At 34.9% G+C, this 23238-nt stretch overlaps 1 protein-coding gene across 7 annotated transcripts in view; it reads left to right on the forward strand.

The window, feature by feature from the left end:
- The window catches only part of LOC120542402 (serine/threonine-protein kinase BRSK2-like), a 225937-nt gene that overhangs the window by 84107 nt on the left and 118592 nt on the right, over positions 1-23238 (forward strand). For all 7 annotated transcript variants that reach the window (XM_039774850.1, XM_039774852.1, XM_039774851.1 and 4 more), the window contains exons 5-6: positions 1778-1894; positions 5376-5409. In XM_039774850.1, the coding sequence (XP_039630784.1) occupies positions 1778-1894; positions 5376-5409 (151 nt within the window). The remainder of the gene's footprint in view (positions 1-1777; positions 1895-5375; positions 5410-23238) is intronic.

Below are 23238 nucleotides of genomic sequence, written 5' to 3' on the forward strand. Positions count from 1 at the left end.
TTGTTTCCAGAGGCACTCAAAAATATATGAAATACCCAGCTCCACATTTCTACTGCTACTGAAGCTACTGAAGGCGGAGTGGTGGCTCTGAGGCTAGGATATCTGCACTGGCAATCGGAAGGTTGCCAGTTCGAATGCCTAAAAAGACTGCTCTGTTGGGCCCTTGAGCAAGTTCCTTAACCTGCAATTGCTGAGCTCTTTGAGTAGTGCGAAAAGTGCTATATAAATGCAAAGAACTGAATGCATTCTGATTTTATAGTCCAGTGGCACTACATAACTTTCCATCTTTATTAAATTGTTATCTTCTGGTAGGATAATTTATTTCCAAGTGTAGATGGTCCAGTTTTATTTCCCATTTTAAAGCAAAACACTTTTATAATGCAGCATTTTTAAATGAAACACATGGAAAACTTCTGTCAAAAAAGTTTAATATTTCACTTATAACAGCAGAAGGCTCCATTGGCTCTTTTCTACACCTAAAATAATACCAAAGAAAAGGCAGACATCATCAAAGATTATGTTTTTATTTAAGTACTAAAGAAACTTTAGTAAATAAGCAGCTTGTGTAGCTTTTCATCTGAGCCATCCTTTATATGTTATTATTTTGTCATTTTAAATGGCTTCCCCACCATCCCACCTTCCAAGAAGTACACACTCTCTTTGTCTTTCGTTAAAGTCATTCTAAAATTTCATTTTACTTTAAAGTGGTACTCTTAACAGAAAGTGCAGGTTTCTGTCTCTTACTGTGATCCCTGTTGGGACTGTCTTTTGTCCCATGCCAAATTGGTGGCACCCAAACCCCAGGCCACCTCTTTTTAAGTTACTTACCTTTTGGAATTTTTAAAAATTATTGGGGTGTTTACAAGCACAGTTTCTGAGTTATCCCATTATAATCTTGTCCAAATATGTACTGTATCAGCATTTATTTTATATATTCTGAGAAAGGTATTGCTTGAAAGAAATGTACATTATTGATGTATAACTTTAAATCAGTATATCAGTATATAATCAGATTTATATAAAAGTGAACCAAATGCATCCACGTTAAAGGAATGGTGTCCTCCCACCAAGGAACAACCTAAAAGAATGTGCCTTTTGTTACTATACTGCAGGAGCTGTTAAAAGAAAAACACAGCAATTTTTAAACTGCCTGGTGAAAGGTGCTGTATCTTAGTTTAACTCATTACACTGCTTAAACTTATTGTCTTTGTACAACATACCAAAATTGTCACCTCTGAATATATGCACAATTGGAAGAATTAACCAAAGCTTTAAGAACATTGCATAAAGGTTATAGTGTGTACCATTTAATTTGTGGAATTACATGATATGTGGTAGCACCATGGCTTTTCTCTGCAGTTTCAATCAATGTAAACATTCTTTACTGACATCTAGAAGAGGTCTTCAATGTGAAAACCCTCTGGCAAGTAAGACCAATTTAGATAAGGCATCCAGGTATGTTACTTTGGGATAAAGACTGAATAGGTAACATTACAAAGTTTAGGTTCAAAATACAGTGAGAATTCTGCACTATGTAATACTGCTTCATTCATTCATTCGTCCATCCATCCATCCATCCATTCATTCATTCATTCGCTGGATTTTGTATAAAATGTCTTCAGAATTGTTTTATGTCCCTGAGAAATGCATTCTAAAATAAAACAAAAAACAAATAGCATAAAGTTTTAGGGTTTGCAATGCATACAAAAATTGTGATTGGTTCTCATGTTATTCTGCTTATTATTACTTTTGTTTAATGTATATTTTTTGTACTCAGTCACAGAGATCTAAAGCCTGAAAATTTACTTCTGGATGAAAAAAATAACATACGCATTGCTGATTTTGGAATGGCATCACTTCAGGTTGGGGATAGTCTGCTGGAAACAAGTTGCGGGCAAGTTATTTCAACTTTAATCCAAGTTGCACTATGGCCTTCAATATATTTTAAATCTAGTGAGCTTTATTATGTTTAAAAATAATTAAATCCCAAATGTAAAACATAGGAAGAGTAACAAAGATATACTGACCTTCCTATAACTTTAAAGGAGAGTTATGAGGTCCGAGAATGTATGATCTTTTTATAGTATTTAATACTGTTTATATTACATTTTAAGTGTTCCTTAGATGAAAGTAGAAACACCTTGCAAATTATATTTTGTTAGGTGACAGAGAAAAATATTTGTTTACATATAGTTTTTAGTGATAATTAGCTCTTTCTTCTATGATCTTGTGAAAGTGTGTATACTTTCTATTTGATTAACTGTGTTATTGATTATTTTTGAAGTGAATTTGGTCCAGTCTTTTCGAAGGTTTTAATAGAATATAGAGAAATGTTTGAGAGAAAAAGGTGCTGAGGTTCAGTGGGAAATAGCTGCTTGCAAAGTATCTCAACCAATTATGTCACATTTAAGGAGATAAATAGGTTCGTCTGTATGAATAGGATAGAATGACACTAAGACCCTGATAATCAACAAATGCAAGACTAGTCATCACTTATTTAACATTTTTTATAATCACTCCTCCACTTAAATAACTTCACTTTCATGTGTTCAGGAAAATTGAGGTGGAATCACAAGGGTGATTGAATATAGTTAGAAGGCTTATGTGTGAATGAATCCAAACATAGTGTGAAATAAGTTTTAAGGAGATTTTTTTGAGCACTAAATTTGTAAGTAGTCAAAAATTAATTATTTTGTACTAATTGCATTAGTTTCAAGTTTCTAGCTTTTGTGGTTTATACTATATACTTCCTATTTCAGAACGGACTTATTATGGATGGCAGGACCTGCAACAATAAAGTATTGTGCTATCAGTTGAATTTCTAATGATATACAGAATAATATGCTTTTGGAGATTCATTCTTGCCTAGTCAACATGTATCAGGCCCCTTCATATGCAGCAGTCTATAGAGATGTAACTTCTTCCTGCCTAATACAAGGGCACAAGTCAATTTGCTTGTGTGTTAAAAAAAATTACCAGGAGATAAATATTGCAAAGAATGATTCTAAGATAGGGATAGACAAGGGTTCAGTACACCAAAATTCTAATAAAGCAAAAGTCAAAGCACTAGCTGAAAATACTTAGTCATGACTACCAAATGAAAAAATATGTTTGCAAAAACAGGAACTGAACCATCTATTTCAACTTATATGTACACCACCTTAATATCAGATGGCTGACATCAATCACATAACCAGCAACTGAAGAAAGCAATAGTAAACAAGAAAAGTACATCTTGCTTGCTAGGGTGACATTTGTGGAAATCTCTATAACATATACAATTCTTGCATGAAAATATTTGCTACTGTATTTCATAAGGTTTGGGAACTTTTTATCAGTTTAAAATGAGCTGCTTTTGAAAATTGATCAATGATAGTATTAACTTTTGGATGCATAAAGATCAGTATTGTAGTCCATTGACACTTTTTCCCATAGTCTCTTGGGTGGTGTAAATTTGAGTAATCCAAGAGGATAACTAAACAGATTTATTGAGTTACATCTATTACACATTATATTGTTCTTCTTTATATCCTTTTGCAGTGAAGGCACCAGAAGCATATTTTATAATATGTTAATCCTAAATCCCAGGATTATGCATGTTTTCATACAATTTTATATGATATTGATGGTTCAGTTGATTACATGCATCAAAAGAAACTGTTTAGGATTAAGCAAATTTGCTTTGATGGTTGCAACATTTACTTACAGAATAGCACCAAGTAAGGCTGTGAGTCATCCCCTTTCTGTTTCAATAAAATGCCAGGATTCAGTACTGGTGTGAATGGGTAGTTGAAAGCATGGATAACCATTATTGGAATATGGAAATCACTTTTCAGGTTGAAACATATACAGATGTGTGGGAGAAAGTATACTTTCAGAAAATAAATGTCAGGTGTGGCAATGTGTTGAAGCAGAAGCAGTTATGTGTAAAGTCAATAAAGGCAAAATTTTGTGCAACAATTCATACAACTCAGTGATGAATCACATGAGTCTGAAGGATCCTGCAAAATTTCTTGACCTAATGATTGAAGACTACAAGAAAACCGATTAACTTCAATTCAGTAAAAGCAGAATAAATACTGATTTCAAAAACGTCTGCCAGGGGTGTGCTGCCTCACAGCTTTTTGGAAGGTTGGGGTTTTAGAAACATAAACGAGTTCTGGAACTCTCACTATGAGGGCAGAACAGCAGTGTGAAGAAATAACTTCAGCCACAAAAAGGATGCTCAAAAACTCCAATTCATAGACAAGGATAGTAACATTGATTTTCTATTCTAATTAAAATCGATAATTAAAGAAAAAATCTTATTTGAATGTGAAAACTCAATCATCTCTTTAAGACCAATTACTTGCTCTGTCCTATGAGGGCAGATCAAGCACAGTCTAAATTATAGCTGAAAAATGCCACTGCTCTTTCAAGACAAAAATTGAAATAAAAGGCAATGGGTTTACTAATTTCAAACTATAAATTGTTGTGAGCAGTTTTTAGAAAATGTAGGTGTTAGGGAAGAACATTTAGATTAACTTTGTATTTTAATATCCAAACACAATAGACAAAGGAAAAATCTGTTACATGGTGTTCATTTTAAAAATGGAAAGGGTGTGGTTCTAGCCTCTAATTTAATCCAGAATGATTTTTTCCACTTAACTGAATATCCCATTATTAAGTCACTGGGTGGGTTACAAAGGCTGCTCTGTAATATCATGGATTCAAAGAGATGCCATATCCAGTCTATTCTCTAGACCACAACCTATATTCTTACCTACCATTTATTTCCTAATCTGAAGGTCTACATCCATGGGGCATTCTCTGCCCAAGGCAACTGCAGAATAATGGTAGCACAAGCAAAGTAAAACGTTTCATTCAGTGGCATAAAAAAGTTTTGTGAATGTAATAACAAATATATTAGTATTAATGGGGATTATAAACATGTTTGGTTTTACAGTGTTTCTCAAATGTTTTTGATCCACCCTTGCTTGTCTAAATTTGAGATGTAAACAATGCTCTGCTTTCCTTTGTTGATTAGAATAATTCATCTCTAAAAACTTGCTGAAAATGTTACACTATGCTGGCTGATAGTGACAGTGTAGTTTCTTGTATTTGTACTAGTGATTAGCATTAATGGGTTAATTCATTTTACTGTAATTTTATTTGTTTAGCCAGTAACTTTTTAAGTATGTGTACATTATTGTTATAGTTATAATTGTTATAAATTTCCTTAATATGAGAAGTGTGGTATTTTTTAGAACTTTTTGAATAATGAATTAAAAAAAAGGTAATCAGGTATCATAATGGTTTTTTGTTTATCACGTGTTGTATACAGTGAGTTGAAACATTTATCTTAATATTCTAATTAGAACTCCTTTTTTTCACAGATCTCCACATTATGCATGTCCAGAAGTCATACGAGTAAGTAATTTCTCTGAATTGTTTGATCTAAGACTTGGCAAATAAAAGGCTTTTACAAGTGTGGAATACTTAAGTTGTGTTTGGATATTCATTTAGCAATTGTGAGCATGTAAATGCTGTTTCTGTCTTTGATTTTAATTGTGCTATGTACTAGAACAGTTGTTCCCAAAACTTTTTTAGGTACGACCCACTTTTGGGCAAGAATTTTGTTTGCACCCCCCCACCATTACCATACTCAACCCCATTCATAAACAAACAGCAGCTGAGCGGCAGTAAAATAGTTATCAAATAATAGAAATATTGGTGCCATCCGTTACTCAGTTGCATAGTTTTTCTTTGTGTTTCTTGTACTTTCCACCATGTTCAAGAAAGCGCATGCTAATTATTTTTAATCACTACATCATCACTGTTACCTAGTAGTAGGTTCTGCATTTTTCCCAGGTGATTCTGGGGTTCGTCAGGGGTGTGTTCTTGCTCATACAAGTACTGTTCAATACTTGCTTGGACTGGGTGTTGGGCAGGGTCATGGAGTCCAGTGGCTCTGGTATATCTGTTGGTGAAGAAAGATTTACTGATCTTGACTTTGCTGATGATGCGGTGATCTTCACAGAGTCAATGGAGGTTCTGATCGGTGCGCTCGAGAGACTAAGCGAGGAGTCTGAGTGTCTGAGCTTGAGAGTGTCCTGAATAAAATCTGAGATCCAGGCCATTAATGACCTCTTAGTTGCAGCCATCAATAGCGTGTCTGTCTATGGAGAGAGTGTTGACCTTATTGAGAGGTTTACTTACCTCGGCAGTAACATTCATGAGAGAGCATTTGGGGTCATGAGGTCTTTGGAAAGGGTTGTGTTGCGCTCCCGATATGTATACAAAAGGACGAGTCCTGCTTCTTCCTGTCTTGCTGTATGGTTGCGAGACATGGCCGCTATCCAGTGATCTGAGATGAAGACTAGACTTCTTTGGCACTGTGTCTCTCTGGAGAATCCTTGGGTACCGCTGGCTTGACTTTGTGTCAAATGACCATTTGCTCACAGAGTCCTCAATGAGGCACATTACCTGTATTGTGAGGGAGCATTAGTCCGTGAGGGTAATCCGGCTCACAGGATCCACATTGTTGAGGACCCGAGTGGCTGGACCAGGCAAGGGGAGATGCACGTAACACCTGGCTGTGGCAGAAAGGGGGTCATTTCCGAAGGGTGGCACTGTAGCACGTGTCTTCCTGGGGGGTTACAAACCAGGATCCTGAGCTGTTTCATTGCATGGTGGGTGTGGCCAAACCTGACCCTACATCGTCACTTGATGGTAGTGGAGTCTTCTGGGAATTTTACTTCAACTTTATTTATATAAGCAGCGAAGGCATCATTTCCAAGATGTGTGCTGTGTTGTTGAGTAACAAATGCAATATTGAATATTCAATAATAAGTACAAGCTAAACCAATTTTGTTAAAGTTCAATAAATATTTAAAAAGATCACCAGATCCTTCTACATCTGGCAGTGATAATAATAAAAAACACAGATTGTACAGCAATGAATGTTTCAGATATTGTTTTTCTATTATTTCCAATAAGCCCCAGTATGTAATTTGTCAAGAAGTGTTGTCAAAAGAAAGTATGGAGCTGTCAAAGCTAGAAAAAAAGACAAGCCTGTGGAATTCTTTGAAAGAAAGCTAAACTACCTCTACAATTTTTACATTTTTACATTTTTACTTCAGCAACCACTACTAATGAAAAAGCATTATTAGCAAGTTATGAAGTTGCATTTCACTTTACAAAAGACAGTAAAGCACATACAACTGCCAAAAATCTGATTTTGGGTGAAAATAATACTTGGTGAAAAAGAGACACAAAACAATACCACTCTTCAATAATACGATCCAAAGAAGAATAAACGACATGGTAGAAGATATTCAAACACAAGTACTTGAAAATGTTAAGAAGTGCACCTACTTCTCATTACAGATGGATGAATCCACAGATGTTTCCAACTGTGCCCAATTCATAGTATTTGCAAGATATAATATAGAGAATGGTGTTACAGATGATATTTTATGTTGTAAATCACTAGAGGCCAATATTAGTGGAAAATTTTTATTCAACACTTTTTTGCAAAGTACTAGTAAGTGTGATATTGACTGGAAGAAATGTGTTGCTGTATGCACCAATGGCACTAAGGCGATGGCAGGATATCAAAGTGGTCTGTATGTCCCCCAGAATAGCCCAAACTTGCAAACAAAGCTCTTAAATTTTTGATGCCGTCTGCAACACTGTATTTATGCTAATTAAGTTTCTCATCTATGACTACCATCAAAACAAAAGTTAGAAATTGCTTTGAGCTTGAAAATTATATAATTGTTTGAGTGTGTATTGAATACACAGCCCAGATTTGAGAAATTAGTTGCTGAAAAATAGACACATTTATTGTATTCATTTTTTTTACTTTATAACTACTGTAGCATTTATTTTTTATGTATGAAGATGTTTATGCTTATCTTCCTACAAGATAAGTATTTGTTAATAAGGCATTTTCTTTTATTTTAGAAATTCTGCCATTATCCCCCAGCCACCAGCTATTTTCATATATACTTTGGGAACCACGGTGCAAAGTGGGGCATTAGATTGAGTGAATCTATATATATAAAAGTAAATGTTTGTGTGTGTGTATGTATGTATGTATGTTCCAGCATTACTTTCGAACGGTTGGAGCAATTTTCATGAAACTTGGTACACATGTTTCTCATTGGCCGATTAAAAATACTGTAGGGTGAAATCAACCCTAACACATCCCTTTCTGGGCAAGGTGGGGGTTGATCTTGCAGTCTTGTATGTATGTTATCATCTAGAACAACCACCAGAGGGTGAGCTAGAGGTGACCGCCAGCATTTTTTATGTGCGCCTGTTGTTTTTGAAATTAAATAGAGTTGACCGGGTTGGCATCCCAACTATTTTTGGGATGCATTCTGAAAAGCCATAGTATTATTTGTTTGTTGTTTAATTTTGTTTTTGTTAACTATATTTTCAACTTGCATTATTCTTATTGTAACAATGTTGTAGTGGTAATAGAATTAAATCAACCTAATAATAATGTTAAATGACTGTTTTTTTTACATTGTCAAAAATTCTGCATGTAAAAACTTATTACTACACCACAAAACAAAAATTAATCTGTCAAAAAACCTTAAAAAAGGCTTCGCTTTTCTCGTTTTCATACTACTTTGAACGTATTCTGCGGTTATATTTTGATTAAAATAGGCTATCTATTATATTGTATATAAGATAAGTAAGCAATTTTGATTTTATCTACCATAAATATCCTATATTTGTTTTGTGGATTCAACAGCTCTCTTTGCGATTTTTCTTTATTCATTAATGAACTAAATGTCATTTGTTTTGCAACATCATAGCTAATGTGTTGGTACAATTTTTTCGTAAAAAAGAAATAGGAATTTTTTTTTAATATGTTCATAATCAAAAAACTAATTAAATTAACATCAAAATCGAACATAAAGTATAAACCAAATATAGCTATGATATTTAACTTATAATATTTATTAATATAGGTAAAATGTTTAACGTTTAATTCATTGTAAAATAATTTCAATTGGAAGACACTAATTGGAGATTCGGTCTTGTATGTCTGTTATCATCCACTTGATGCTCGGAACATTTGAACAATAATTGAAAATTGCTGGAATCAATTTGGACACAGCCTATTTCTCACATGGACAACTTTATGTGGGATATTCAAGGATACGAAGTCCTATGAATCTTTATATATTGGCTAAAGATGGAAAAACTAAAAACATTGTATATAACAAGGCACTTCAGTAGACAATTAAACCACATTAGTGAGTCTTCATTGTTTGTTAATTTATTTTTATTTCTAAAGTTGTGGTTTTTTAAATTATATTTTTCTCAAACAATTAAAAAAAACACTTTATTTTTCTCCTGGGCAACGCCGGGTATTTCAACTAGTGTTTAATATATAGAATGCACAAAACAAACTTTCTGACTATTTAATGTGTGTTTTTCAGAGGAAATGAAAATAGCAAAATGTAGTATAAAAAATGTAGTTTAGTAGTCTTTTATTATTTCAATGCATAAAGCGTCAATTTTTTAATCTTCTTTGACACAGTAAAACTATTGAACTATAAACAGCATCTAACAGAAAATCTTTGCTGTGAGATGCAAAAATGTTTTTTTTTACATAATTGCTATAGTTGACAAAATGCTTTAAACTAAACCAAAACGTTAACAGTACTGTTATGCCTTTTTTGCAAACTATTTTTACAAATACTGTAAGAATTGTCCTGATAATTCTCATGCTACATGGCAACATTGTAACTTAATTTTAACTTATTCTCTTCAAAGTTGTCTGCTTCAAATGCATGACTTGGCGATCTGTTCCACATTTTGGTAGTCCTTTGTATAAGGCTTTCAGCCAAAACAGTATGTTCTTCATAGTTTATTTATAATTTTATTACTTGATAAAGTGTATTAATAACTTTGAGAATTTTGAAAAAAATTATGTTCCTTGTATCTCGTGCAGAGATAAGGTTTTGTTTTTTTGCTTGTCAGAGAAGTACATTCTCTCAATTACAGAGATATACAGTACAGTACATTGCTTTTTCTTGCTTAGCTTTTAGTGCTTCTTTTTTTATCCTAATGAACACTGTTTGTATTCAATTCTTGATGTGTTGAACAAATTTTACAGTACAAACAAATATGTTATTAACATTTTCAGCTGCTTCTGCGTATTGCCTCTTATAAAGTGCTTCTTATACATTTGCACCTCTTACTTCTGTTTATTTAATGATATAGTATCTACAGTACTTACAGTGCATTACCTTAGTTATCAATGAAATGCTTTTTGCAGGCAATTGTCAAGAATTCCTTAGTGTTTTCTTTACCTATAAAGTGTGTGTTATTTCTGACACATGTACATTCATAATTTTGTTCAATATGTAGAACTGTGTTTAATGTAATGTTCTGAGTGAGTCTGTGATTTGTATAGTGGGAAGTCCTGTGATGAACTTGATGCCTAGTAATATTTGTTATGTATATGTAGTACTCATGCCCATATTGTATGGATATAAATAAAGGATCTCCAATTTCACAATAACACTCATGTAATAAAAATAAATTAATTTTGTTATTAAATGGTTTAATTAAGTGGTTAATATAGTTAACAATTTTATAATTATTTAAGGCAATTATTTATATTATTATGGTTAAACAAACAATGGTCAAATGTTACGTTTAAAAAAAAAAAAAAATTGCTTGGCAGACACTAGAAAATGAACAAACTGGAACCTGGTTCTGAATTTCCTGAAGCCAACTGCATTTATCAGTGTTATTTTTTCAATCTAAACACTATAACAGTTTGTAAAATACTCTGAGGTAATCAGAATAGGAATTAGTCCTTTTTTAAGGTTGATTTTTCCCCAACTAATGGAAATCCAGTGATATTTTTTAAAAAGAGTTATTTTTGCAAAATATACAAAATAACATTTAGCCTTATCAACTAATGGAAATCTAGTGATATTTTATAAATAATAGTAAATTTGCATAATATCTAAGCGACATAAATTTTTTCTTTATCATAAGTAGAAAAAATTACAAATGAAGCCATGTACAGATTTAGTTTATTTTCTTTTGTATTATCTATTGATTCTTTTTTATTGAATTTATTAAAAGCAATTAACATTCCATATCCATACAAACAAGTCATACTTAACAAAACTAAATTCAATTCAACCCCCACCCAAAAGAAAGAGAGGAAGGCCAATAGCCAGAGTAAAACTTTAAGAGCAGAAAAGAGGGAAGAGAATCCTTTTCCCCAATATAAAAGCTTATTCTAAAATGTTATTGATTAGATCCTGCCAGGTTTTAAAAAAGTTTTGAACAGATCTTCTAAGTGAGATTTTGTTTTTTTCCTATTTCAAATAATATATAACTTCACTTACCCACCGACTTAAAAGAGGTGGGTTAGGATTCTTCCAGTTGAGCAAGATAAGTCTAAGTGCTAAAGACAATTACAGTTTGTTTGTCCTTCTCCACTTTAAGCCATCTGGGAGTATACCAAACACAGCTGTTAATGGATTAGGAGTGATTATGACACCAAGGCTGTCTGATAGATATTTAACATTTCTGGTCCAGAATGATGTTTATTTGGTGCACGGCCAAAACATTTTGCCCAGTGAGACTGGAGCTGGATTGCAATGTTCACAGGTTGGAACTTGAACTGGAAACATTTTGGACAATTTGAAACAAGACAGATGTGCTCGATAAAAGATTTTGTTGAATAATTGTATGCTTTACAAATATGGAGCTAGAGTGAATTCTATGCATGGCTGCCTTTCCTGAAATGTTGAGTAAGAGATCCTTTTCCCACTGTACTCTCGGATCTTTGAAAGGAAGGGCCTTTAAAATGTCTTACTATTATATTATAGAAATGCTGTCTAAATCCTCAAGGCGGATTAATATTTCTTCTAGAATAGAAATAGGTGGGAGGTAAGAAAAATTGGGCAGATTTCATTTCCCAAAGTTTCTAATTTGTAAATAGTGGAAAATTGTATTGAATTGAAGCTAAATTTGGAGTGTAATTGTTCATATAATGCAAAGACAATATCAATGTACAAATCTCTAAGTGATTTAACCCCATATGTCTTTCCAAATATGAAAAACTGTGTAAGTCTGAGAGGGAGGAAAAAGGTGGTTACAGGTGCCACAGATAAGTGTCTCCTACATTGGCTCCATATTCTGAGTGAATGAAGGACAATTGGGTTGTTAGTATATTGATGATAACTGGTATATAATGGGGCACAAAGCAAGGAATATAAAGAAGTACTGCAGAGTTTTATTTCTAATGCAGATGAAACCTGTGTGTATTCATCTGTTTGTGTTAATGTCCAGGTTTGTATAATGTGTATATGTGCCACCCAATAATAAAACTGAAAGCTAGGTAGAGCCATGCCACCTTCTGCTTTAGGTCATTGTAGGGTTGCCCTTTGAATGCTTGAATGTTCTGAATTACAAATAAATGAAGTTATGATTGAATCTAATTTCTAAAAAAATGATTTGTTAATGTATATGTGGATGCTTTGAAATAGAAAAGGAAGCTTAAGAAGGATATTCATCTTGACAGTTTTAATTCTCTCCTCGCTATAGTGAGATGGAGGGTAGATGCACGTCTGTTTTAGGTTTTTCCATGCAGACAGCAACATTTTGTTGAAAAAGAGCTTTATGTATATTTATGATGTTTACCCTTAGGTATTTAAATTGATATGTGATGATAAGAGGGAAGGTGTCCAATCTAATGCTGTGTGCTAGAGAGTTCACTGGAAAAATCACACTTTTATTCAGATTAATTTTGAGGCCAGATATCTTTTGAAATTCCACTAGTGCTGTTAGGACTGCAGGTACAGTATTTTGTGGATCTTATATATAGTTCCATATCATCTGCATATAGTGATATTTTCTGTTCTAGTCCTACTCTGATAATTCCCTTTATCTGAAAAACACTGTGAACAGCCAATGGTCCAATGGTAATTGCAAACAGCAGTGATGACAGGGGGCATCCTTGTCTAGTAACACATTCTAGTTTGAAGTAGTTTGAAATAATGCTGTTAATTCAAACTGAAGCTTCTAGACTGGCATACAATAGTCTGATCCATGCACATATGTTCGGGCCAAACCCAAATTTGTGCAATGCAGCAAATAGGTAGTCCCATTCAACCATATCAAATGATTTTTCTGCATCCAGATATAATAGGATCTCTGGGGTGTTAGACTTTGTGGGTGAACATATTACATTAAACAGGCATAGAAGATTAGAAGTTAAGTGTCTGCCTTTAATAAGTCCGGTTTGACCTTGTGATATTACCGAAGGAAGCACTTTCTCAATCCTTCTAGCTGGAACTTTGGAGAGTATCTTAACATCATTATTCAGAAGTGAGATTGGTCTGTATGATACACATTGTAAAACTGTAAGTAATGCTTGGCGAAAAGTTTGAGGTAGAATTTTAATGTCTCTGGCCTCTATAAATGTTGCTAATAAAAGAGGAGCTAAGTTAATTAAAGTTTTTTATAAAATGTGTCAGGGTAGCCATCAGGTAGCCATTTCCCACTCTGAAGTGAGTTTCTAGCATCTAGTAATTCTGATAGTGTTAGAAGTTTATCCAATTTCTTTTGCGCTGAGAGAATCTAGTTGTGATATCTGTAATGCATTGAAAAATGCATTAGATTGTGTCTTGTCTTCTTTAAACTGAGTAGAATATAAGGACTTATAGTAGTATTTAAATGTGTGCATTATATTTTTATGGTCAATGATTTTGTATCCATCTGTGTTGGTAATTACTGGTACTGCATTACAAACTTCCTTTCTTGTGGATTTGTTGAGCTAAGATCTTTTTAGCCTTCTCTCCATGTTCATAGTAATGAAGTTGCAATTTAAAAATTAGTTGTTCCATTTCTTTTGTTGTCAAGAGGTCGAGTTCTGATTGCAAAGCCTGTGTCCTATAGAGTGCCTCATTTGGGAACCTGGAATGTTGTTGATCTATTCTGGTAATTTCACTGAATAACTGTGATGCCTTCTTGGTTTCCGATTTATTGTTGTGGGAGAGATACGAAATAGTCTTTCCTCTGCCTTCAGAGTTTCCCAGAGTAGAGGCCTCTGAGGATGTATTTGTCTCTAACAAAATCAATTTGCTTGGATATAAATTCTGTACAGTTCTTCTCAGCTAATAACAGGGAGTTAAGATGCCAGCTGCGAGATGAGTATGGGATGCATAATGATTTGAGCTCAATGATCAGAGGGGCATGTTCGGATATAACAATAGCATCGTACTTCCAAGATTTGATCGTAGGCAAAAAATTGTTATCTATAAAGAAATAATCAGTTTTTGTGTAACAGTGATGTGTTGGAGAGAAGAAGAAATATGCTTGAGTTTGTATTTAGAAATCTCCATGGGTCTGATAAGTTATGATTAATTACAAACTGTGTAATTTAGTTTGTAGTGTTAGATATTATTGCCCCTGTAGCTGAAGACCTATCTATCTCTGGATTTAAAACACAGTTAAGGTTTCTGGCCATTATAATTTTATGAGTGTTCACAATAGGAATGGATGCAAATATCCTTTAGATGAAGTCTCTATCTTCCACATTGGTGCATAGGTATCAATCAAAATTACTTTGCAGTTTTATACATTACTCATAATGATCACATTTGATACTACCAATGAAATTGTTCTCTTTATTAAGATTCCCACACCTTTAGTTTTTCATATAAGTTAGCGATACTAAGTATTTTCAACAAAGAACCAAGAAGCTAATGTTAAATGTACAGGAAACCACCTTCAGCCAGCAGTCACTTGTTACTATAATTCTATGTTACAATTACTACATTTAGGGTGGCACGGTAGCGCAGTGGTAGCACTGCTGCCTCGCAGTTAGAAGACCTGGGCTCGCTTCCCGGGTCCTCGCTGCGTGGAGTTTGCATGTTGTCTGCGTGGGTTTCCTCCCACAGTCCAAAGACATGCAGGTTAGGTGGATTGGCAATTCTAAATTGGCCCTAGTGTATGCTTGGTGTTTGTGTGTGTCCTGCGGTGGGTTGGCACCCTTCCTAGGATTGGTTCCTGCCTTGTGCCCTGGGATTGGCTCCAGCAGACCCCCGTGACCCTGTGTTTGGATTCAGCAGGTTGGAAAATGGATGGATGGAATTACTACATTTATTGTATTAAACCTTTTTAGTGAAAATAGCAACATTTTAATTCAATTTTGATGAATTTATGATTCAAAGCCCCCAAATTTATCCAGTGATCAACAATACCTTCTTGGCTATGAAGATAATATAACATCTACAGACTAGCAGCACTAATGCAGTACTGTTACTGGATGCATGTAATTAAAGGACTACTGTATCCACTAGGGTTGGGTTCTCCAGACTGACATGAAGTTGAATTTTAAAAAAGAACCTGAATGACAGCCTAAAGACTGAATTGGTGGAGTGTATTAAGCAAGATAAAGAAAGAGGCAATCACAATAATTGTTCAGAAAGTAAAAATTTTTACTATATTATATGACAGAGCATTTGCATATCCTACCAATATAATAGTATAATAGTACCGTAGAACTTATTAAAAAAAATAGGGTAACACAAAAAGGTTGCCGAAGTGAGCACAAGTGTCTGTGTCTAAAATGAAGTGAACAAGGCATGCATATTGTATTCTTGTCAAAATAGGGAGCAATTTTGTTTTTAAATGGGGAATTTTTGCCCCTTCTGACTGAAAATCATTTTGTAAATAAATTGGGTAATTTTTCAAAATATACAAAGTAACATTTTACCTTTTCAGAATATTGAAATTAGTGCTGGGCAGTATGACCAAAATTCTATATCATGGTACTTTTCAAAATTATACCGGTTTCACTGTATTCAACAATATTTTTTCCCATGCATGAGTGTATGTTAACCACATTTTCCACTGCTATTACTGCAGAAGACTGGCTAAGAATAACCTGTTCCACTGTCATGAGAATTGTACAAAAAAAATAATTTTAATGTGCACACAAGTATTAATACATTTTTGCATGGCCCCATAAATTGATAGTTTTCAAGGGGGTGGCACTAATGAAGAGAAGGAATCATATTGCATGACAGTTGCAGTCAAAATATAGAACCTTTGTATTGAACAAATTTTGCAAACAACTTAAGCTAAAATTTTGACAACATATTTTGAACCATCCAAAGAGGCTTTTCAACTTAGTAAAATATTCAGAGGTGCTTGTCAAAAGTTGTATTGCACTGAAAATGTCTTAGAAAAGGAATAAATAGTGAATATTTTTTGTAAACCAACTACACTTTCTGTTAATGTTAACAATCGCTGTCCACTGACATGTTAAAGTGACTTTTTAAACAACTTTACCATCAATAAACTGCATATTATTTAAACTAATAAATAATAACAACAAAATAAATAATAGTGAAACTTCCAGTAAGAATAATATTACTTCAAGACTTCAAGCCCAGGTGCATTACACAGTATTCACCAAATAAAAATAAAATAAAACAAAAGTGCAACTTGGTGAGACATCTTTACCAACTGAACCATCATTAAGGCAGACTGCATTAATATGGACCATGCTTCAAGCTAAGCTATATACACAAATAATAAAACTGCAACTTGCATTTATAATGCTATTTGTGGTATAGCCCTATGGAACAGCATTAGGGCCACAGCAAAGAAATAAATATCTATACATTTCCACTTTAATCTTAATTCTTATGTTGAAATTAAAGTCGACATTTCCACTTTATTCTCGCCGTTTATGTCGAGATTAAAGTTGACATTTCCACTTTATTCTCATAGTTTAATTTGTCATTAAAGTAGAATGTTGTAATCTAAACTTCATCCTAAAATCAATGTTTAATTTACTAGATTTTCTCAAACCCTGTCATACGTTAATGCAGCACATTAAATGCTTTGTGTTAACTGTTCCCTGACCCAGTTGTTAATCGCTACATGCTTCTTAAACTGACTTCCTCCGCAATTTGAGGAGACGCTGCACATAATACATTCATTTCATGATATTCCTGCTTTCTGAAAATTTAGAGTGCTAAGATAAATACTTGATATCATTTCCATGATGACATGCATTAAAGCAGGTATTAAACATGCACGGTAGTGAGACGGTAGTGCTGCTTCCTCGCAGTAAGGGGCCCCTAGGTGTACATTCAATGTAGAGAAGTTTATGGCAGGTGTGACGAGGCTTCAAAAAAACTGGATGTATGGGTATCGCACAGGTTTAACTTAAATATTGTGTAAATGTTGGGTTCATGATCTGGTGGTCAGAGACACAAACACGGAAATCAATGGATGTTCTTCTGAGCGGGCTTTCTTTTCTGCATACATGCTGTCTCTATCTGACGTACCAAACCCACAGTTCCTATCCTTCCTTTTTCTTTCTCCACATAACCAATCACCACACGATAAACGTATTTGTGAAATTAAAACTAGTTATAAACTTAGACCATGGAGTGTTCAGAACTTTAAAAAAATCTTCGTTATACATGTTTAAATATACCATCCATTCAGGATTGCGCCCATCCCAGTAAGCATTGTGTGCGAGGCAGGAGCAAATCCTGAACGAGGCGCCATCACATTGCAGGGTGAATACGAGCAACACATACACCAGCAGAGTCAATATAGCATAACAAAACCCCACATCCTACATGACTTTGAAAGGAAACTGAAGCACGCCAAGTAAACCCACCAGAAAAACATATAAATTCAAGGCAGGGAACAACTGGGATCCCCTTGCTGCGAGGTAGCAGTGCAACCTCCACGCCACCTTGCCCCCACATGATTAATACATGCTTTAATGTATTTCATCATGAAAATTATATAAAGTATTTACCTCAGTATTCTAAATGTTCATGTAGCAGGAATATCATAAAATTAATGTATTCTATGTGGTGATCGCTGCCTGCACCTCCTCAGTGCTAGAGGAAGTCAGTTTAAGAAGCATGTAGCGATTAACATGGCTCGGGGAGCACTTAACACAAAGCATTTAATGTGCTACATAACTTATGATGGGGTTTGAGAAAATCTAGTATATTAAATATTCACTTTAAGATGATTTAGTCTACAATGTTCTACTTTAATGACAAATTACGAGAATAAAGTCAGCATGTCGACTTTATTCTCGTCATAAACATTGAGGTTAAAGTGGAAATGTTAAGAATAAAGTCAACATGTCGTCACACTATTACACAGTACCCAGGTACATTACACAGTATTGAAAAAAAATAAAACAAGTACAACTTGGCTTTAAGTATTATCTAGTAGTATAGAAACAGTACTCACACATTGAACATAATGGTCCACATCCGACCTTTTAAAACCAAAGTATCTCCAGACAACAGACACGGCTCCTTTTTTCAGCAAAAGTTCTTCTGTGTCTTGTTCAACCTTGTTCAACTTTATCGTCTGCTACAGCTTCTGTTTCTAAATGTTCTCTGTCCATTTTCACCGCTCAATACCTCCACTAACGCATGTACTCTGTTGCATGCGTGTTTAGCGGTGCAGCAGTGTAAAAGGTCCCCTTAAATAGTTTCCCACTGTGCAACGTTCCTAACGTTGTTTAGGCTATTTAAACTGGTGTTGCGGAATAAGAAAAATCCATATCATAACAAAAATAAAAAACCTTTTTGGGTATGAACCGGTATACCACCCAACACTAATTGAAATTGACAATTTTTTTCATTTGCAAAATAAAAAAAAATATAAACTAAGCAGTGTGTAGTTTCAGTTTCCTTTCTTTTCAATTGTAAAAAGCAATGTGTTCAAAAATCAGTAAAGTGAGACCAATGAAGAATATATTTATACAATCAAAGGAAAGCATGTTTCATTTAAGTTAGTGGTACTTAATGTGTTTCATAGAAAGAGGATAAATTAAAATCAAAGCCCACTGTAGTGAATTTACTAAAGGTATTTATATGAAAAATATAAAAAGTGTATACCATTATTGCTGGTTTTGCATTTCAGCACGTGATCCATAATAACCACTTGGCCATTTTCCTCTGTCCATTTTTTCAAAATATTTAAATTATCTAGATACTTTGCAATGAGAACACAGTTGCAAATAGGACCAAGTTTGTTCTCAGGCTCATTCCTAGGGACCAACTGTCACTGCAGGTTTTTATTACAGCAAGTTTTACAATTAGCGACTCAGTCTAACTCTAATTGATCTAATTCTTTGAGTAGCTGCTTTTTTATCTTCTGCTCTTCATTTAGAAAAGTGCAGTAGTATGAGATTAACATCTATAGGACATTTTAATATCTTCATACTCTTGCCATGGCTTTAAATCCTTAACTGATTTTTGTAATTTTTTGTTAACTCGTCTTTTCTCTCCAGAGTTTGCACAGTTCATGGTAATTTTAAAATGACAGTTAATGTCAAGCAAAGGAGACATAAGGGCAAAACGCATTAGAGGCTTGTGGTGTTGTGGGTCCACAGCTCGTTTAGTAAAGCCATTTAAATAAATAATCACCGTGCTCGTGGCTTCGTGAGGGGGCGTAGTAGTCGTAGCAAGCCGCGGGGCGATCTGTGGTGTGGGTGTTTCTCATCTAGTGCACAGGTGAGGAACTGCCCACATCCGTGATTGTTCCCGTGGCTAATATGCTGCAGCTGCTATGGCCCCTCGCTAGATAAAAGAAGCGCAAGTCGGTTTGGGAGGATAGATCGGAAATGAAAAGAAAGATGGAGGTTATTGGGAAGCAGGTCGGTGTGAGAGAGAGAGCCACGAAGAGCGGGTGAGCGCTCGCGGGCAGCTACAAGGGCCTGGGTGTTGGGCCTACACCCAGGTGTTTGAGTTGATGTTGCTCCCGCTGAGTGAGCAGGTAGCGGGAGTGACCAGGGGATGGCGACGAGCCGCAGAAGGCTGGAAAGGCAGTGGAAGTCGGGAGGCTTGGTGGTGGAGTCCCCAACGTCAGCGACCTGGCCGTTGGTGGAAACCTAGTCTCGGGGACTGGGATGAGTGCCAGACCGAAGCCAGGGATCGGGAGGTCTCCAGTCTCGTGTGAGTGAAGGGAAAAGGGCAGCTGCAGAGAGAGAGTGACTCCCCTGTTGCGAAGCCTGGACAGGGAGAAGCAGGGGAGTCACAAGTTAAAAGAAGCACCGAGCTTGTTGTTGGATTTTAAAGATTGTTCTTGTTGGATGTTTTAACCTCTGGTTTTAAGGATTGTTTTTTCTATTTATTGGTTTTAATCTCCACATTTGGATTATTTATTTAAGGAAGAATTAGAAAGCACTGCACTTTATTTAATTGAACACTGTTTTTGTTCACTGTTTTAATAAAAGCACTGTTGCACCTTTTTACCATCCCCTTGCTTACTTGTTGCCTTCACTGACTAGCTCACTCGATAACATTATCAACAGTGTTGGGTTCAAGGGCTCCCAAACAGAGATGGGAGCATGGAGCCGAACCCACATCGTCACAAGGCTGCAATCATTTATAGTTGATATGTTTGTCTTTATAGTACAAGCTGACTTCTGTGTGGCCAGCAGTGACATTCATTCTATTGGGTATATTCATTGTTGATGTTTGGGATGTGGCATCTATTGGAATATATTTTGCAGTAATAATAATTGCTTTTGAGAATCCCATTCCAAATGCCTTATAACTGAAGCAAAAGAAAAAATGACCCTATAACTTAATAAAATTAAGATTAAATAGAAATAAAATGAAGAATAAAAATTATGATAGAGGGAGTCCTAATATTATTCTAGTCTATTAAACATTCTGGTTATAGCAAAGTGAGAGCTCTAACAAATCATGTAAATAAATAAATTCCACTAACTGCTAAAGAGGACTAGTTGGCTTCCCATAACCCAGGTTTGAGACCCCTGCGGTCATATCATCAGCTATTTCCGACTGTGTAACAGAAAAATTAGCTCCAGTGGAATTAATATTCCCTCTATTGACATTTTTAAATTTTGTCCATTCTTTCTATTTAAAATTTTGTTAGTTTATACTATTGGTTTTTGTACCCATTTTGTATGCATGTAATGCATTTGTTAAGATGTGTGACAGATACCTTGAAATGGGTGTGTCAAGGCTGATTCCCTTTTATTAAGTGTGTCAGAAATAACATTGTAGTTATTGCAGACTGCAGAATAAATTTCAATTAGGTGATGCTGCGGCTCTTCGATTTAAGAACTAAACCAATATCCCATGAGTTATTGTAGATCATTCCAGCTAGTTAGTAAACATTACATGAAAAGCAGAACAAATATCGTAGTGAATAAAATACTAACTTATCCTCAATTAACATACATAAATGCTTGCTACTTTTCAATAAAACACAAGCATCCCAGTTTTGCAATTTGTAAGTTGACATCAAAATACAGTACCTAGGAAATAAAAGTTAGATGTCCAATTAAATGCAAAAGTTGGTTGGAATGAAAAACTATAGCCTCAGGACTAAACTTGAGAATTTCATGAGTTACACTGAGAATTGCTGGTTCCTTTCTCATTTTCCTCTCATTTTTATCTGGAAATGGTTTAATAAAACAAGAGACAGTTAAAAAAGTGCAGCTGTTGGAAATCTTAAAAGGCAAATTTAACTAACATTAATCATAAAAAATTTGATTGAGCAATATTTGATTAATGAGCAATAATTGGTTTCAAATTTAAATTAGCCAGGAGTTCTTTCACCGAGTCAGTTGCAATTACTAGATTATCTAAATGCATAATGTCCCACAATTTCACACAACCAATGAAGGCCAAATACTCGAATACATCTGCAGTGATGCCAGTGTGCATAATTCTCATTGCTTTTATAACTTCTCACATGTTAGAGGTAATTGAGCTCCTAGCAGGTTTTGTTTGTGGTAGAAGATCTTTGTCATTAAAATAGTCTTCCCAACATTATTTTACGTCCTCACTATGAACATGAACTTGCCGCCTTTATCTTTGACAAATTTTATATATTGTGTTCTTTGTTGCCCAGATTTTGTCATCTTAAATATTGTCTTAGGTCTTTCTTTTGCCTCAAGCTAATGATCCCTTGACAGCATGACATGCTGTTTGGCTTGACTACAGCTGACTTGGCATTTTTACTGGGAGCTTTTTAGTTGTTCTTTTCTGATTGTTTTCTATTCTCTAATGTGACCTTGTTTCTATTTATTGCAGCCTGCACATTATTGTTCCACCACCAAGTTTTTCTCATGACATCTATACAGACTACATCATTTATGAGATGCTTGTCTTATATGTGCCTGCCTCACTAACTAAATGACTATTCATGTAACTACCGACTGTCACTCTTTAATTGATTTCTAGAATAAAAGTATTTTTTTAATCTGATTTATTTGTACAACCTCATCCTTGAGCTTTTCACTTTGGATGATTCCATTTTACTTGTTGCTTTCCCTTCTTTACGGAAACCTAAAGCCTTCACCCAGGTCTCTGCTACACTGGTCTTTCCGTTTGGGCTCTTGTACCCACATGCTCCTTTTGTTGTCATCAATCTGATGTCCCATGTGGTTATTCTCAAATGTTAATCCATTTTCCCACTTTTTAAAACACTCATAGTTAAGGAGCAATGCACATTGCCTAAGGGGGATGCCCTAGCAATACTTTGCATTTAATGCTGACTGACAATCATTTAAAGAACAGCACAATTTGCAGTGATAGTTTGAAATTGGAGTTCTTTCTAAAGTACTGACTGCCCTGGTTATAGTTTGAAATTGGAGTTCCTTCTGTAGTACTGACTGCCTGCCAGGGCTTTCAATCTCAGTCTCTCACGTGATTATACTGTCAGACAGCATTCCATCTCCTTCCTTGCAGTTGTGAGCACATTTATCTGAAGTCATTTGATTAGACTGAGTTAACACTAGAATCCCTGAAGCCTATGAAAAAACTCGTAATCCTGGACCACCTTAACTTCACTTGCACCTCCTCATCAGTGTCTTTCGTTTTACAAATGAGTCGATCAGCACCAGCAGCAGACAGCCTGCTCTCCCGCCTCCCACCAACGCAGGTTTAGTCATATACAAAGTTCTCCCAGCTCAAGTCTGTTTATCTGGGTGTGAGATGCCTTGAATTGTATAGGGTAAATACTATATTGTTATTTGGAACATATACATTTCATGTGTGTTCGTGTCTACAGTGATCTGTGTAAATATAGTATCTCAGGAAATGCAGGAAATGTTGAACACATAACCAGAACAGAAACTTTTTCATGTTCTACTAACAATTGTCCAAATGCAGATGTGAACTGTATAATGTGCAAAGACTGTTCATGCATTAACTGTTTTGAGTAGTGAGC

The sequence above is a fragment of the Polypterus senegalus genome, chromosome 13, assembly GCF_016835505.1.
Source record: "Polypterus senegalus isolate Bchr_013 chromosome 13, ASM1683550v1, whole genome shotgun sequence".
NCBI lineage: Eukaryota > Metazoa > Chordata > Cladistia > Polypteriformes > Polypteridae > Polypterus > Polypterus senegalus.